Here is a 15,184-nt window from a genome sequence, read left to right as displayed (position 1 = left end):
AGGAGAGAGAATGCAGCTTTAACACATGAAGCACAGACTTCTATACAACCAGAGGAGTCGCCCCATGGTGGTCGGGGGAGAGAATGCAGCTTTAATAAACTATTTACCTGCCTGGCCTCATATACATTGCATTTATAAGATTTCAGCTTTCTTCACCGGGAAAATTAAAACGAGAATCAACCAGAACGACCTTTAAAAGTTCCAATAACCCGGATTATAAATGATAATAATCACAGATTAAAAACACGGCAGCAGTTGTTCTTTACACAAGAGATCTTCTGCGTCTCCCAGCAGTTAATCCGACGTGATATTCACTCTAATACCTCGTCATTACTTTCACTTAATCAATGTTTAACAAGCCCTCGGTGTTGTGTGACGGAGCGAGCCCGTATCAGATTGCAGCGTCGGCATAAAGAGAGGCTTGAGTTTTAGATTTGAAGCCGAGCGCTCGAGGCCGGAGGGTTCAGGACCGCCGTGTCGTTTTTTAATTTGTCTGGTTTTCTGATTGACTTTCCTGAGACTGAGAAAAAAAGATGTTTTCACCCCTGAACTGGCCTCTCATGACACTTCAGGCCTGAATAAAAAAGATGAGAAGTTTAGATTAACAATATCTGTGTGATCCAAACGTCTATAACCAAGACTAGTTGGTAATTAAAGCCACTGAAAAGGACCTGAGAGGTTTCTGTATGGAAGCCGAAGTCCGCCAATAAGCGTGATATGTGAAGGTCTCAATAAAGTTTTTGAAATAAAGAAATTCTGCATTTCCCCTCTAGTGCACCACACCTGTAACACCTCCACACTCCACTAGAGGGACGAGCTCATCAGTATGATTTAAAATGAGGATGTTTTACTTATTGCGCCTAAAATTTCCTTTGATTTTTGTCTTTTATTGTCAGGAATGGTCTTCCATATAGATCCCATGAAAAGGCTGTGAAAACAAATGTAAAATTAATATATTGTTTATGACTTACCTTGGGGATATTTTTCTTATCGCGGCACAATTTTCCTTTAATTTGTGTATTTTCTTGGCGGGAATGTGCTTCCATACAGAGTCCATGATTTTTTTTTTTAATTAACATATTTTTGCTGACTTAACATGGGGATGTTTTTTCTAATCTGGCAAAAAAAAATTAAAATTTGTCTCTTATTGGCAGATATGTGCTTCCATACAGAGCCAATGAAAAGGATATGAAAAGAAATGTAGAATTAACGTATTTTTGATGACTTACAATGGGGATATTTTTCTTATCACGCCTAAATTTTCCTTTAATTTGTGTCTTTTATTGGCAGGAATGTGCTTCCATACCGGGCCCATGAAAACAAATGTACATAAACATATTTTTGTTGCGTTTCTTATTGATTTCAACAGACCTCGTGGAGCTCAGACGTGACAGCGATACAGAAGCAGCAATAAAGGATTGCGAGCCGATACTTTAAAAATACTGTATTTTGGTTGAAGCACTCGGACAGAAGAAGATCACACGCTGACGACTCCTCTTGTAAAAGCACACAACACGCCACCGACCAACAGACGCCACTGTTTTACTTTTTTTTTTATCAACATTCAGTTCAACTTTCTTTCAGAAAAGGAAACGGTCGAGTAAAAAAAACAAAAAAACACAAATGATCACTTTGTGCTATGAAATCTGACATGAAGCCCTTTATGGAGACGTGAAAGCAGCAGATCACAAACTCCTATTTACACATCCATAAATCTTTGGTACATGTTTGTTTTGTCAAATTATGCCAATTAAATACATCAATTTGCGGAAAAAATTCTAATAAAACAACTTTTTTGGGGTTCAGCGATAATTGAAATATGAAACATGAATCACATTTAATTTAATTTCCTTTTGTCGTCTCTTTAAAAAAAACATCTTACATTTTGACAACACCTAAAAAGAGGCGCCATCTTTCTTCCTTTCAAGCCAATCAGAGCAGCGCTTTCTCTTAAAGAGACAGGCGCCAAAACGGAGGATGGACACAGGTGTAACTCAAAGACAAATGAAATGTTTTCTGAACATTAAAGCGTGTAAACATGTTCTAGTTCACGACCCAAAGACATTTATCAACGTGAAAATGAGCCTCACACGTCCCCTTTGATGTCACTGCATTAACGAGCCCTCCACTGCTAAACAAATTAAATTAATATAAATCATACACATGCATTAGACTTTCAATAAAAAGGTTTCCTAAGAGGAAAGGAGGGAGAACTTGATGCTCATGGGAAAAAATCTGGGCGTTCACTTTGGAGGCGTTTCTAATACTCTGTAACGTTCATTGGAAAAAAACATTTGAAAAACACCTTTTGAGTGTTTCAGGATTCTCTCCAGAGCCACGATGTTGGGTTGGATTACACCAGGCGTACCTAATAAACTGGTAACTCACTGTGCAACGTCCCTGCAGGGCTGAGAAACACTCTTAACTTAGTATTACAGGAACGTTTTGTTGAATCAGTGGAGGAGAAGACAAAGAAGAAGAAGAAGAAGAAGAAGAAGAAGAAGAAGAAGAAGAAGAAGAAGAAGAAGAAGAAGAAGAAGAAGAAGAAGAAGAAGAAGAATCTTTGTGTTTCATCAGAGTTCTTCCTCATTCTTTCCTCAGACAACTTCCTGCGACACAAACCAGCACAGCAGGAGTCCAAATATGGAAACGGTCAGACAGAAATAAAGAGTGGCTGTACTTCTAGACGCCCCCACGCCCCAGACCGCCCACCCCCCCATCAGAGCTAAATTTAGAGCCCTGTGGCTTTTGCTCGGCCTTCGCCGTGTCATTAAAGTATTGTTCCTCTCCTCCGAGCACGAGAGAGAGGAAGCTCAGCTGAGTAAATGCAGCGAGTGTTTCATTACACACAAAATAACTTGTTTTGTTTTGATTGCAGCTCCGGGTGGAAACGGCACGCGACGCGCTGCGACGGCATCGTCCTCCTGACACCTGTCCGAAAAGAGTTCTGCAGACACGGACATCGTAGTCGTACTCATAATAATCCCTGGGCTCCGTTTAGAGCGTCGCTCAGCAGAGTCCGGAGCCAGAGAGACAAAACCTGGAGGCCTGATAGTCTGCGTGCACTCAGCGAGTCCACCGGGGAGGAAGAGGAGGAGAGGAAGAGGAGGAAGAGGAGGAGGTGTCCTCTTCCGCCTCGTCAGTACTTGTTAATCCCAAAGATCCTCACGCCGTGCAGCTGCGGCAGCTTGGGGATGAGGACCGTGAGCAAGGACACCGTGTTGACCACGAAGTGAGCCCGATCGTACTTTGTGTAGAAGCTGGTGAGAATGTACCTGAAGCACAGAGAGGAGGAGGAAGAGGAGGAGGAGGAAGAGGAAGTAGTAGAAGAAGTAGTAGTAGAAGAAGGAGAAACAGAAGTAGTAGAAGTAGGAGTACAAGAAGAAGAAGAAGAAGAAGAAGAAGAAGAAGAAGAAGAAGAAACAGATTATCTGCATTTAATTCCTCAAGCCAGAGGAAAGAAAAGAAAACTTTCCTTTTAAAGTATTTTACCTTTAAAATGGGTACAGACTCACATTAGTACAGCTGCACTAACACTGTAAACATATCACTCAACCACACGTGCGGTACAAATGTATCAACACGAGTTCATAGTGTGCGTTTTAAGTTAGACTTTTAGTCTTTCGGTACGCGGTGACCTTTCACTCGCCGTCCTCCTCGTCTCCGATCTGATAGAAACACCACCGCTGAGGGACTTTTGTGAGCTCAGAGTAAAACAGAAAGCATGGTACATCCTGTTCCCTGAGTGAGGACATGAGATAAAAGGCTCTCTGGAGACTTCCACATGTGCAGCTCTTCCATCTGGAGCCTGAGAGACTGACCACCGGTCCTCCTGCTGCTCATGCAGAACTAAAGGACCATGAGGCCGTATATGAATGAACGCTGCCATCACTACAGCGTTCGTGCTGAGCGGGCGGATCCACGGCGGGGAGCCGGAGCGCTTCCTGGACACTGAGCTCTGCTATTGAACTGGGACAGAGAAGGAGGCGGGAGCAGGAGAAAAAGGAAAAGGAGGCTCGTGCTTCAGACTCAATGAGATGCGGCCAAAACAGATGAACTACGCATTGTGTACTGACGTTAGCATGCTAGTCAGCTAGCACAGCGGCGCCTGCAGCGCTCACGGTTTCATAGTTTGTCTACGGGATTACAGGATTAAAAGAAATAGTGTCACAACAAACAGACGGACTCTAACGTGATCTGAAGGCCGCCGCCATTAATTTGTCGTATTAGGAAGAATATTGCTGTTAAATTAGATTGTATGGACCCAGTTTTAGCTAAACAATTCACCTTTTATTACTTTAAACAGGTACACAATGTACCTTTAACAACTTGTGAGCTTAGCTTTGAGTTTGTAATCAGATTAAATTCAGCGGAGGCCAGTGAAGCGAGCCCTGCTACGAGGGAACGGACGGCAACGCTCCAAAATAGAGACGCCAGAGGAGGACATTTTGTAATTAAACGAGTAAAAGTACCTCAAAGTAAAAGAGGCAGCACCCTGAAGAAGACACACAGCTGGTGGGAGGTGAGGTCCCGCTCTGCTTTCTCAGCGTGTATTCACATTTAAGGTTGTGGAAAAGGGGGAGGGGCCACTTACAGGACGATGGGCGTGATGGTGAGGAACTTGCGCGACGCGGTGAACTGCACGCCGTAGTCCATCTGCTCCCAGTACGTCATGAGGCGGGCCTTGCCCTGGTCCGGCGTCTCGAAGGGCGTCCCCTTCACCGTGTGGAGGAGGAGGTACATGCACTGCAGCGGGGAGACGGGAGGGAACATAGAGTGGAACAAGCAACTTAAAAACTGCATTTCTGCTGACTTACACTGAAGTCAATATGTTTGATAAAGAAGCCAAAATGTAAAACGTGTCAGGAATCTCGTCACAGCCGCCTTTCCGTCAACTACGACCCGGATCTTTACCGAACCGTCACATGGAAAAGGTGTTTAACTTAAAGTTGCTGCACCCTGTGTTATTGTGTCGACATTGGGTTGAGTCTCGAGTGAGATCGCTGCGGCCGACAGCTGCTTCAGCGGGCTGCGTTTGGCCTTCGACCGCCCCGGATTGTTATTTTAAGTGTCTGGAAAAGAAGCGGACAGAGAAATGAAACGCTTCGGCCCCGACGCGGTCCGCTTCTGATCCCGCACTTGTTGTGACGGAGTTTCTCGTGTCTAAAATACTTTGTTTTGTTGGTTTAAGAGATTTCAGAAGGAGACGAAAGGCAACGAGAACCAGGAGGGTTCTCTCTGTAATAATATCACACACTTAGAATAACAATGTGAGCCTCCACAGCGGCGAAAACAAGCACTTTTAGAGGAGGTGCAGTGACGATGAATAGCTTCCCCCGAGCGATGACGTTCTTGCTCAATATGGGAACCATTAAAAAGAACAGAGTCCCGGTTCGAAAACACCAAAGTTACCCGTTAACACACCGGCTCTTCAGGGCCACACAGACCGTCTGAAGGGATCCAGCCTGAGTCACACCTCGGCCCTCAAAGTGGAATGACTAAGAGCGGTGATGCAGCGAGTTCGCTTCCTTTTCTTTTTAAACCTCAGCGCAGAGATTTGTTGCCTTCTGACTCATGATCACACAAAGCAACAATCCCCTCCCACACACACACACACACTGACCAGGTTGTGAATGAGGTTGGTGAGGGTCCAGACGGCGGGGACGCTGGCGAAGGGCACGCTGAGCAGGATGACGTGCAGGAGGCCGATGCCCAGGATGTAGGACAGCCACATGCCCCGGCTGTTCATCACCCGGGTGTTGGGGTTCACCTCGCTGTGCGCCGTGCCCACGTTCATGGCGGCGGCGGAGACAACGATGGCGGCTAGTTCAATGAGTTTGAACCCAGCTGGCGTAACTAAACGTCTGCTGTAGGACGAACAGAAAGAAAACTACGAGATTATTAAGAGACATGGCAACTATCTGGACTGTGCCTTTAATTATACATCGTTATTGTTTAGTTAGTCTCTGTACATACTTATATTTCACTGTATATACTATGTTTACACTTTTATTATTGGATTTTCTTAAATGTCTTCTATTTAAATCTGCTGCCACAACCACATTTTCCCCTTGAGGAGGAATAAAATATATATGCCATCCATATTCATGACCTTAAAATAATGTATTCATTGTGTAACAATAGCTTCTATTGTATTAATAATAGTATATAAATAATTAGTAAAAATGACCCGTGATTGAGATTACTTATGTATCATCATTACTTGTACTATTATTGGTCATATGTGCTTTTAATTCAAAGCCAAAGCAGCTGATTAAAGTTAATAAAAACAAATCGATAAGGAATTTCACGGGAAGCTGCTAGCCAATCAGAGAGCAGTATTTGTCTGCGGCTAAATAAAGATCAGAGTCCGCAATTTAAAAAAATTGAATAATAACTGCACAAAGATCAGTGTATCTGCCTGCTCAACAACAACAACAACAACAACAAGTGATGTGACAAGAATAAACAAAGTAGCGCCTGGTCGTTCCACGCTGTCTTTTAAGTTGGCTACAATGTAACTAATCCGTAACGTGGCTACAAAGAGCTACAAGTGGACTACCTAGCACCACTGGAGGTACTGTAATGCATCATTATATACACACATATATATACACACACACACGTACATACACGTACGTGTGTTAATTATACGTGAGAAAATAAATCTTTATACTCACAAGCAGAGGAAAAAGATGGCTTCAACTCGGACCTGTGTGGGCTTTAGTCCGTTATCACAGTGCGAGTCTCCCCGATGCCTTCAGCTGTGTGACCGGTACGAGCACCGGGAGAACCGGGGGACTGGCGGCGAGGCTCCGGTGTTTCCATCGGGCTTCCGGTACCGTATTTCGGTGTCCAAAACGTGATGCTATGTATATGTGTGTGTGTGTGTGTGCGCTCGTGTCGACACATCCACTCCCCTCCACCCCTTCGCTTTCCAGACAACAGCTGGCGACAACACAGCACACAGCTCGCGGCGTCACGTCACCCGCTTGCTCGTTTTTACGGCCCCAGCGCTCCGAGCGAGCGGACGCTTCACATCCTGCCCCGTGATTGGTTGCAGCGTGTCACGTGGCCCGCGGCTGGCCAATCGGAGTTTAGTGCGTTTTTAAAGAACGTGGAGCGCGCGTGGGGCCCCGCCTCCTCCCGCTATTTACGACGTCACAGCGGAGGCGGGGTCAGAGGAAACAGGCTTGATTGACACTTTAACGCACAATGAAATTAAATGTTTATATGATAACTAATGTGTGAAATTAAATATCCTTTTAAAAGGTAAGACATGTTTTGTTTTTTGTTTACATTTTTTTTTAATTTAATTTTAGTTTTCTCATCTAAATGATTTTTTTTAATAATGAAAGAAAATATTTATATAAACATATATGAATCAATAAATATATATACAATATAAATATAAATATATACATATATAAAATATAAATATATAATTAAAAAAATGATATTGAATATATATATATATATATAAAAATACATATACATAATATAATATAAATATATTTATATATATAGAAAAAAGTATCTTTAACAAATATATTTAGATAACAGAAAGTTATATGATTATGATCCAATGAGTTTTCTCTTACTTTTACAGCAAGCATACAAGATTTTGCAGTGCAAGCAATTTACCGCAAGCATTCTTGCAATGTATTATATATCGAGGGTCTACTGTAATGTTAGCAGCTCCGTGAAGCTGCACATTAAATGCTAATTTCTAAATGTTTACGTGAACACAAAGCTAACATTGTGATGTTTAGCATCTAACACAAGTTATGCCAATAAAGTAGTTGGTCATCAACACAAGTATCGTCCAAAATTGTGGCTCTACCGACCATCAGAATGGCCGACCGACATAGTCGTGTGTTCTTCAGATATCATTTAGATTCAGCTAGTAATTTATGTTTTCTCAAACTGCCGCTGGCTCCGACTGGGCTCCAAAATCAAAGATCTTTGGATCGAGTGTCACGTTCTCGATCCAAAGACGAGCTCCACCACTAAGTCGGTCCCACGGTAGCCCGAGGCCAACGGGGTCAACTGTGTTCTGCTGGCATGTGATGTTACACGACACCCGCTGTTTCTAAAAGGCACCGCGGTGAGTGGCATGAGGCAGCTTTTGGCCCGGCCGACAGTGGACTCGCGGCCTCGGGCGCTCGCAGCTTCTGAGAGCCGTGTAAACCTAGAGCTCTGTTCATACGCCAACGACGGATGACAGAGCCGTGAGATCATCACCGCTGGCACCGGAACAATGGCCGAGTACGTGACATTGATAAAAACAAGAGCCCGGGAGGGGGAACGGCGACGCCTCCAGATGTCACATCGACAAGACGTCGTCATGTAGGGGACCCTTTTTTTTTTTTGCAGGACAATTACTTCAAAAGACACCAGGTGTGTGAGCACTGCTGGAATGAACACGACCCACGGTCGGCTCACCTCCTGTCTGATCGCCAATGGGGCTGGAAAACGTCCAAAAACACACTTCACTCCAACAAAAAAACATAAACAAGCAACAACAAGCCGTAGGTTAAGAAATGACACAATCTCGCCTAAAGCATTAATTCAATTAAAGCCTGTAGAGCAGCCGATGTGCTCAGCACAAATCCCAACAATAATGCAAAGCGCACAATATTCAGTGTTTTATAGATGCAGACGTTTCACATTCTGCTCCTTTTAGTTTTTGCACCAATGCGAGATTTGGAAAACAAACTATTTTCCTGAGTTCAAACTGACAGAAGAGATCAAATCAAACGCTCTGAGCAAAGCTGAAACAAAGTGCTCTCTGCATTGATCTACGTGTGTGGGGAAAGCTAATCGACCTATTTTTGGATTCTGCTGAATCGTGACGGACGTTTTGTCTCGAGCGATGACGTCCCGCTGACTGATCGAGAAGTCAACCGAGAAAAGATTTTAAAAAAAAACAAACATCTCGTGGTCATGCCACATTGCTCGCGAGGCATTTCAAACACGGACCTGCTCTCCCGCTGCTGACCAGCAGGGGGCAGCGCCTCCACACTTTTAAACCTAACGGCGGTCGAGTGTTAAAAGGGAAGATATTGCAGCGATGCTCATCCTGTGAGTTCCTACTTGTGACATTAGTGAGCGTCTACGTTGCTGCGCAGAACTTCACGACCTTTGTGGAGGCTGCAGCTTGTCTGAGGGGTATTTCTATTATTTTGTCCATCTCATTCAGGTCAATAAGACCTTAAAAAAGGATCAGAAGAGGCGATATCCGACTCCAGTCACAATATACAGGATCATATTGAGCATTTATTGAACTTTTCACTCACATTAGCTGCTGAAATTTACTGTGAATTCCTGCAAAAGCGATGAATTCACATGAAGCCAAAGAGGAGATCCAACAAAGCTTATGAATATTATTAAATACAAATATATATGTAAATCTAAAAAGGGAAAGACATCTGATTGGCTGAGAGACGGAGACACATCTCTTCCAAACACCTTCTTGGAGAATCATTTTAACAAAGAGGGTCGTCCAGAAAATAAGTTTCTAAGAGAATATTACTCGATAATACATAAATACGTATTAATGCAGAGAGCGGTGCTGGGTCTTGTAGGCCTTGTAGGTCTATGTGGGTCTATGTGGGGCCCGTGGAGGAGCGGGGATGCGAGCCGGGGGCCGGCGCGGTGGACTTGTGACCCAGGCAGACTTGGATCACAGCCCCGCTGGAAAAGGCTGACGCAGGGAGTCCATTATTGCCCCCGGAGGAAGCTGAGGATTAGAACACCAAAGAAATTTCAATAAAAGAAGTGTCTGTTTGGGGGGACGGGGAGGGGCAGGAGGATGGTGGTGGTTTTGGGTTTTTTTTGGGGGGGTGGGGGGCGGTAGGGGGTTCCCCTCATTGTCCCAACAGTGATTGAGAGCAAGAGGAGGGGAGTGGGACGGCATTGTGTTGGCGAGCTCCTCTGAAGAAGGTGGTTATTAGGGGGGATGGCTCAGGAGGGCCGAGGGGACGGGGACGGCTGTTGACTCTTCATCTTGTGTGAACAAAGTCTCCGGCGCATAGCCCTCCTCTCGGTCCCCTCTGTCCCGGACTCCTCTTGTTTACGAGTGCCATGAATTCTGCCCCCCCCCCCTACCTCCCTCCACCGACTCCAACCTGCGCCGCCGCACATTGTGGGGCTTAAGTGCCCTTTAATTAGGCCGCCTCAGTGTCCGGCTGAAGGCCGGCGAGGGTTTCTCTCCCTCTGTGAGACCTCGCCGCAGAGCTCTCCTCACACAGCCCAGGGATGAAGTGTTTGCCGCTCTAATGAAAAAAAAAAAAGGTTTATTTGGGGGGACAAGGAGGAGAAGAGCCCTTGTCGTCTTTGTCCCCCCCCACCCACCCCGTCTTAAAAAGTCCTGACAAAAGGCGGTGATATTATCCCCGACACTCTCCCATTTCCAGGACGCATTAGCGAGAGGAGGTGGAGGCGGCGGCGAGCCTATCCTGACCTCCGAACTTTGCTTCCCGCGCAGGCCGGAGCTCACCGGGGTTTTTACCGGCGTCGCCATCTGGTTATCGGCTTACGTCGCGGGAGAAAGGTCGGCTCTTTTTGCGCAAATTCAGATAAATTCAGCCGGACGCACGCACAGCTTTGTCGTTGAGACGGAGGACATGTATCTGACATTTATATAACAAGCCAAATACAGAATAATCACAGGATCCAACAGCATAAAGAGTGTGTGTGTGTGTGTGTGTGTGTGTGTGGGGGGGGGGTTACAGAGGCACTGGGAATTTGCCTGAACCGCTCCGGCAAAATGAGTAATTCCTGGACGCTCCTTTGTGTGAAGAGCTTACGGTGCGAGGAGCTCCTGAAGAAGAAAGGAGGAGGCAAAGGGGAAAGGATATAAACACGGGAGCAAGTGAAATAAAGTGAAAAGGTGGAAGGAATGAGAGACATGAGAGGGATGAAAAGAAAAGGAGCAGGGCGGGCGGGCGGGATTGAGGGGGGGGGGGCGTGTTCAGGAACTTTTTTCCGCTACAGCCCAGTGTGTGTAGATACCCTCCTAATCCGGGTTTTATTGGCTGCTTGTGTCCAGCCATGCTGGTCGGATTGAGAGAGGGGAGAAGGGGGGAGGGGGAGGAGGAGGAAGAGGAGGGGGGAGGGAGGGGGCGCGAACACATGTCCTTCCTTTGTGGTAACGCTCTGATTAGGCCTGAGAAGGAGCCGGACCTGGTTACGGCCTTTCTCAGGTCACCTTAGAAACCGGCCCGGTAGGGGACCTGTGTGTGAGTGTGTGAGTGTGTGTGTGTGTGTCACCCTCACACACACACACACACACACACACACACACACACACACACACACACACACACACACACACTACCTTCTGCAGCCGCGCAGGCCGAGGCCTTTTTTGCACGACTTGTTTCAAGATCGGCCTCCAAAGTTCTTGACCTTAAAAAATAAAAAATAAACGATTTTTCAGACAATTTGTGTTGCAGTTTAATTCAGTTTAGTACAAATTTGCTTCATAATCTTCACACACACATTACATCCCTGTCCCGGGACCTCACATCGTTATAAACACTTTCACAGGAGGAGAAATGGAGGAAACCTCCAGGATCTCTTCACCCGGATGGACAGAAGCGATCGACGTCATGTGACCAGAATACAACCTATCAGAGGCCTCGACGTGGGAAAACAGGGTTTCAATGTTGTTCGGATGCCGATTCCCGTTTTTTTGCACTCGTAAATTAAAGACCGGCGCCTTGACGCGTTTCTGGCGATGCCGTGAAAAAAAAACAAAAAAAACGCACGACATCGTCGGCGGTGATGGAAAACAGAAAAGCCATCTTTTTTTGTTGTTTTTTGTTTGCTATAATGAAGAAGACTCCCCACCACGAGCGGCGGGAGGCCGACCAGATCAAGTTTTCACAAAGATGTCCATCAATTATTGTCACATTTAGGGGCTCGGAGGAACCCCCCCCTCCTCTTTCTCCTTCCTCTCAAACAGGGCGGTAGGTCGAGTGCCGCTCAGTCACTGCCTGTTTCCCTACCTTCTTTGTTGAAGGGGAATAAAACACAGAAGGGGCGGGCGAGGGAGGGTGGGGGTGAGGGTGGGGGTGAGGGTGGGGGCGGGCGCTCCGCGAGTGACCTCCAGACTGCGGTCGCGGCGCTCTCGGCCCCGCGGTGGGCAACGGGGTCTCCTCTGCAGAGTGCACGCTCCCAGCCCCTGCTGAGCGACCTTCCAGCCCCGCCCTCGCTCTCTGGAGGTCCTCTGGACACACACACACACACACACACACATATGCACACACACGCACGCACGCAAAGTAACGAACAACAAAAAGTTTTTGTATTTCGACTATAAAACACGGCGCCAGAGAGTGCAGAAGCAATTTCTGACAGTTGTCGAGCGCGAAGCCGTCTTTTAACTTTGCTTTAATTTAATTTACTTTACTTAAAATTGTAAAGTTTTGCAGACATTCACTGTTTTGCAGAAGCAGAAGCGACACTTTTAAAATCACTAAGAGCGCCAGTCGGGGGTCAAAGGTGCAGGATTGTATTTTCATTTTAACACCTCGATTGTCTTTCATTAGTAATGTGAATATAATCAGAAAATCACATATTTTTACAGCAAAGCTGCCTTTAAAACCTGCAAACTTGTTCCGTATGACAATATAAACATCTTCAAAGTATTTTTTGGGGGAATTTAACTTGATGAGAAACTTTATTTGACTCGAATCTAACCCCGGAAAATCGGGTGACTAATAGTTCAGAAATCACAATTTCAGTGCAATGCTGCCTTTAAAACCTGGAAACTTGTTCCATCTTTTTTCTGCAACTTGACTTTATGTGACTCTAATCTAATCCCCGAAAATCATTTCCATTCTGTTTTTTTGTGGCTACAATATCGGATCAGGATGAAATCGATAAAACTTGAGAAGCAGATCTCCCACCTGGCAGCACGCGGCGAATATCAGCTCATAAATCACGACGTGCTTCTTAAATATGTTTCCAATGTGTTCAGTGAGGAGGCAAGTTTAGAAAAAGGGAATTCAAAGTCCTGTTTACAGAAGAACAATGTTAAGGAAACACACACATTTGTGCACATTCGTGAACTTCAGAACATCGCTTTCCTGTGAAGTTCGAACCCCTTCCATACTGGTTTCAGGAGCGTCTGCTGCACTGGTGCTACTGGTGGCTGCCCCCCCGCCCCCCCTCCCCTCCCTGATAACAAACCCAGAGAACGAGATCGTTATCGACAACTTCTCCTGGCTTCTGTTTGATCTCTCTCTCGTTTGCATTCGTCTTTTCCCTGAGTGTGTGAGAATCAAACGCGCTGCTTACTTCAGGCTTAAGTCCATCACAAGAGTCCCACCCTCCTCCTCCTCCTCCTCCTCCTCTCTCCCTCTCTCTCTCTCTCCGTCCTCCCCCCATCAGAATGACAATAGTGTAAAAAATGTGTGGCCTCTGGGCCGCCGCCGCCGCGCTTTATGGCTTTATTGTGTCGCCTTTATGAGGTGGGCGGGAACGACAATTTAGAAAATTCACTGTATCTATACGTGTGTGTGTGTGTGTGTGTCCCTGTGTGTGTGTGCACAGTCTTCACGTGTATCCGGATCAATTAGTCAGGGCACAACCCCGAAAAACATCAATGTGTCAACATGTACGTCAGCCAAACGCCTCGAGTCTCCTGAAGCGGCTTTCATCCCTGAACCCATGTCTCTTCTTCTTCTTCTTCTTCTTCTTCTTCTTCTTCTTCTTCTTCTTCTTCTTCTTCTTCTTCTTCTTCTTCTTCTTCTTCTTCTTCTTCTTCTTCTTCTTCTTCTTCTTCTTCTTCTTCTTCTTCTTCTTCTTCTTCTTCTTCTTCTTCTTCTTCTTCTTCTTCTTCTAGCTGTGACTTTCTCCTCCTACTCCTCCTTCTTCTCTTCCTTCTCTACTTCTCCTCCTCTTCCTTCACTTCTCCTCCTCCTTAAACCCATGACTTTCTTCTTCTCCTCCTCCTCCTCCTCCTCTTCCTCTTTTTCTCCTCCTACTCCTTAAACCTGTGACTTTCTTTACCTCCTCCTCTTCTTCTCCTCCTTAAACCTGTGACTTTCTCCTCCTCCTCCTCTTCCTCCTCCAACAAGTTGAGTAACAACTCTACCTTTTCTCCGCGCCTCCCTCCCCATACCTCCCTCTCTCCTTCCCCTCCCTCCCCTCTTCTCCCTCTTCCCTTTCTTTCTCCACATTACCAGGGGGTGGCGCGTGATTGACAGATGGGAACGAATAATAATTTTTTTTTCTTCTTCTCCTTCGTAACCTAAGGCCATCTTCTGTGATTGGCTTGCCAGCTGACATCTCCCAAAAAACCTCACCCCCCACCCTCCTCCTCGTCCTAGTCCTCCTCCCTCCTCCTCCCCCCCCTCCCCTTTAATATTGGGCCTGTGGATGAGGCATCCTGAGGGAGAAAAAGTAGAGAGAGAGAGAGAGCGAGAGAGAGAGAGAGAGAGAGAGAGAGAGAGAGAGAGAGAGAAGATATCTACCTTAGGGAAGAAGCTCAGAGAGAGGGAGGGAAGGAGAGGACGGGTAGGAGTGTGTGCATGTGTGCGAGAGACACTTACTCTCTTAACTACGAGGAGGCAGACACACTTTTCCTGGCCCGACTCAAAGAAAAGGGGGGAAAACAGGAGGAAGAATATATTTTTTTTCTTCTCCTCTTCTCTCAATATATTGTTTTTTAATCCCCCTCCTCCTCCTCCTCCTCCTCCTCCCTTCATTCAACAATCAAGCTGCCCTTAAGCGTCTTCTTCCTGGAAACTCTTCTTCATTCACTGCCTTGCTGGAAGTTATATGTATTGATTTTTTTTTTCTCACCTCCACACACACACACACACACACACACACACACACACACACACACACACACACTACTTACCTCATGGATTTGTATCTGGTTGGATATTGGATGTGTGTGTGGCTGTCCAGCTCGCGGGTGCTTGGAGGCTATCCCATCTGGTGGTGAGTACGAATCCAACAGTTTCAGCATCAGATCCTGTGCAGAAAGAGTTTTTTATTTTTATTTATTTATTATTTTGGGGGCCAAATGATGGTTTCTGAGAGGGCAGAGTTCTGCGCTTTCAGTGGAAAAAAAAAATGTTCTCCGGCCCGGTCCAAAGAATCTAAAACCTCAAATACGAGTGTAACGGAAAAGGCTCGCCGCTCACACACACACACACACATA

At 45.8% G+C, this 15,184-nt stretch overlaps 2 protein-coding genes across 17 annotated transcripts in view; one reads left to right on the top strand and one right to left on the bottom strand.

Annotated features, from left to right (window-relative positions):
* Window positions 1–1,429: 1,429 nt before the first annotated feature.
* ormdl3 (ORMDL sphingolipid biosynthesis regulator 3) overlaps window positions 1,430–15,184 on the bottom strand; it is a 20,886-nt gene continuing 7,131 nt past the window's right edge. For 7 of the 16 annotated variants that reach the window (XM_068582608.1, XM_068582607.1, XM_068582610.1 and 4 more), the window contains 4 exons: window positions 14,879–14,995; window positions 5,624–5,867; window positions 4,595–4,746; window positions 1,430–3,275 (listed from right to left, as the gene is read on the bottom strand). In XM_068582608.1, coding sequence (XP_068438709.1) covers window positions 3,140–3,275; window positions 4,595–4,746; window positions 5,624–5,867; window positions 14,879–14,883 — 537 coding nt within the window. In that variant the 5' untranslated portion in view covers window positions 14,884–14,995 and the 3' untranslated portion in view covers window positions 1,430–3,139. Of the gene's footprint in view, window positions 3,276–4,594; window positions 4,747–5,623; window positions 5,891–6,680; window positions 7,301–10,129; window positions 10,278–10,378; window positions 10,826–14,366; window positions 14,402–14,878; window positions 14,996–15,184 lie in introns of those variants that run through there. The other 9 variants (XR_011077820.1, XR_011077818.1, XR_011077821.1 and 6 more) reach the window with 6 other exon arrangements.
* Window positions 14,506–15,184, top strand: part of wnt3 (wingless-type MMTV integration site family, member 3) — a 21,274-nt gene continuing 20,595 nt past the window's right edge. The window contains exon 1 of the mRNA XM_068582606.1: window positions 14,506–14,961. Within this exon, the coding sequence (XP_068438707.1) occupies window positions 14,882–14,961 (80 nt within the window). The 5' untranslated portion in view covers window positions 14,506–14,881. The remainder of the gene's footprint in view (window positions 14,962–15,184) is intronic.

Source organism: Clinocottus analis, unplaced genomic scaffold, assembly GCF_023055335.1.
Source record: "Clinocottus analis isolate CAN_PGR_092001 unplaced genomic scaffold, fCliAna1.0.p SCAF_19, whole genome shotgun sequence".
In the NCBI taxonomy this organism is placed as follows: domain Eukaryota; kingdom Metazoa; phylum Chordata; class Actinopteri; order Perciformes; family Cottidae; genus Clinocottus; species Clinocottus analis.
Note: the sequence above shows the minus strand (reverse complement) of the source record. Positions and strands in the feature narration are given on the sequence as shown.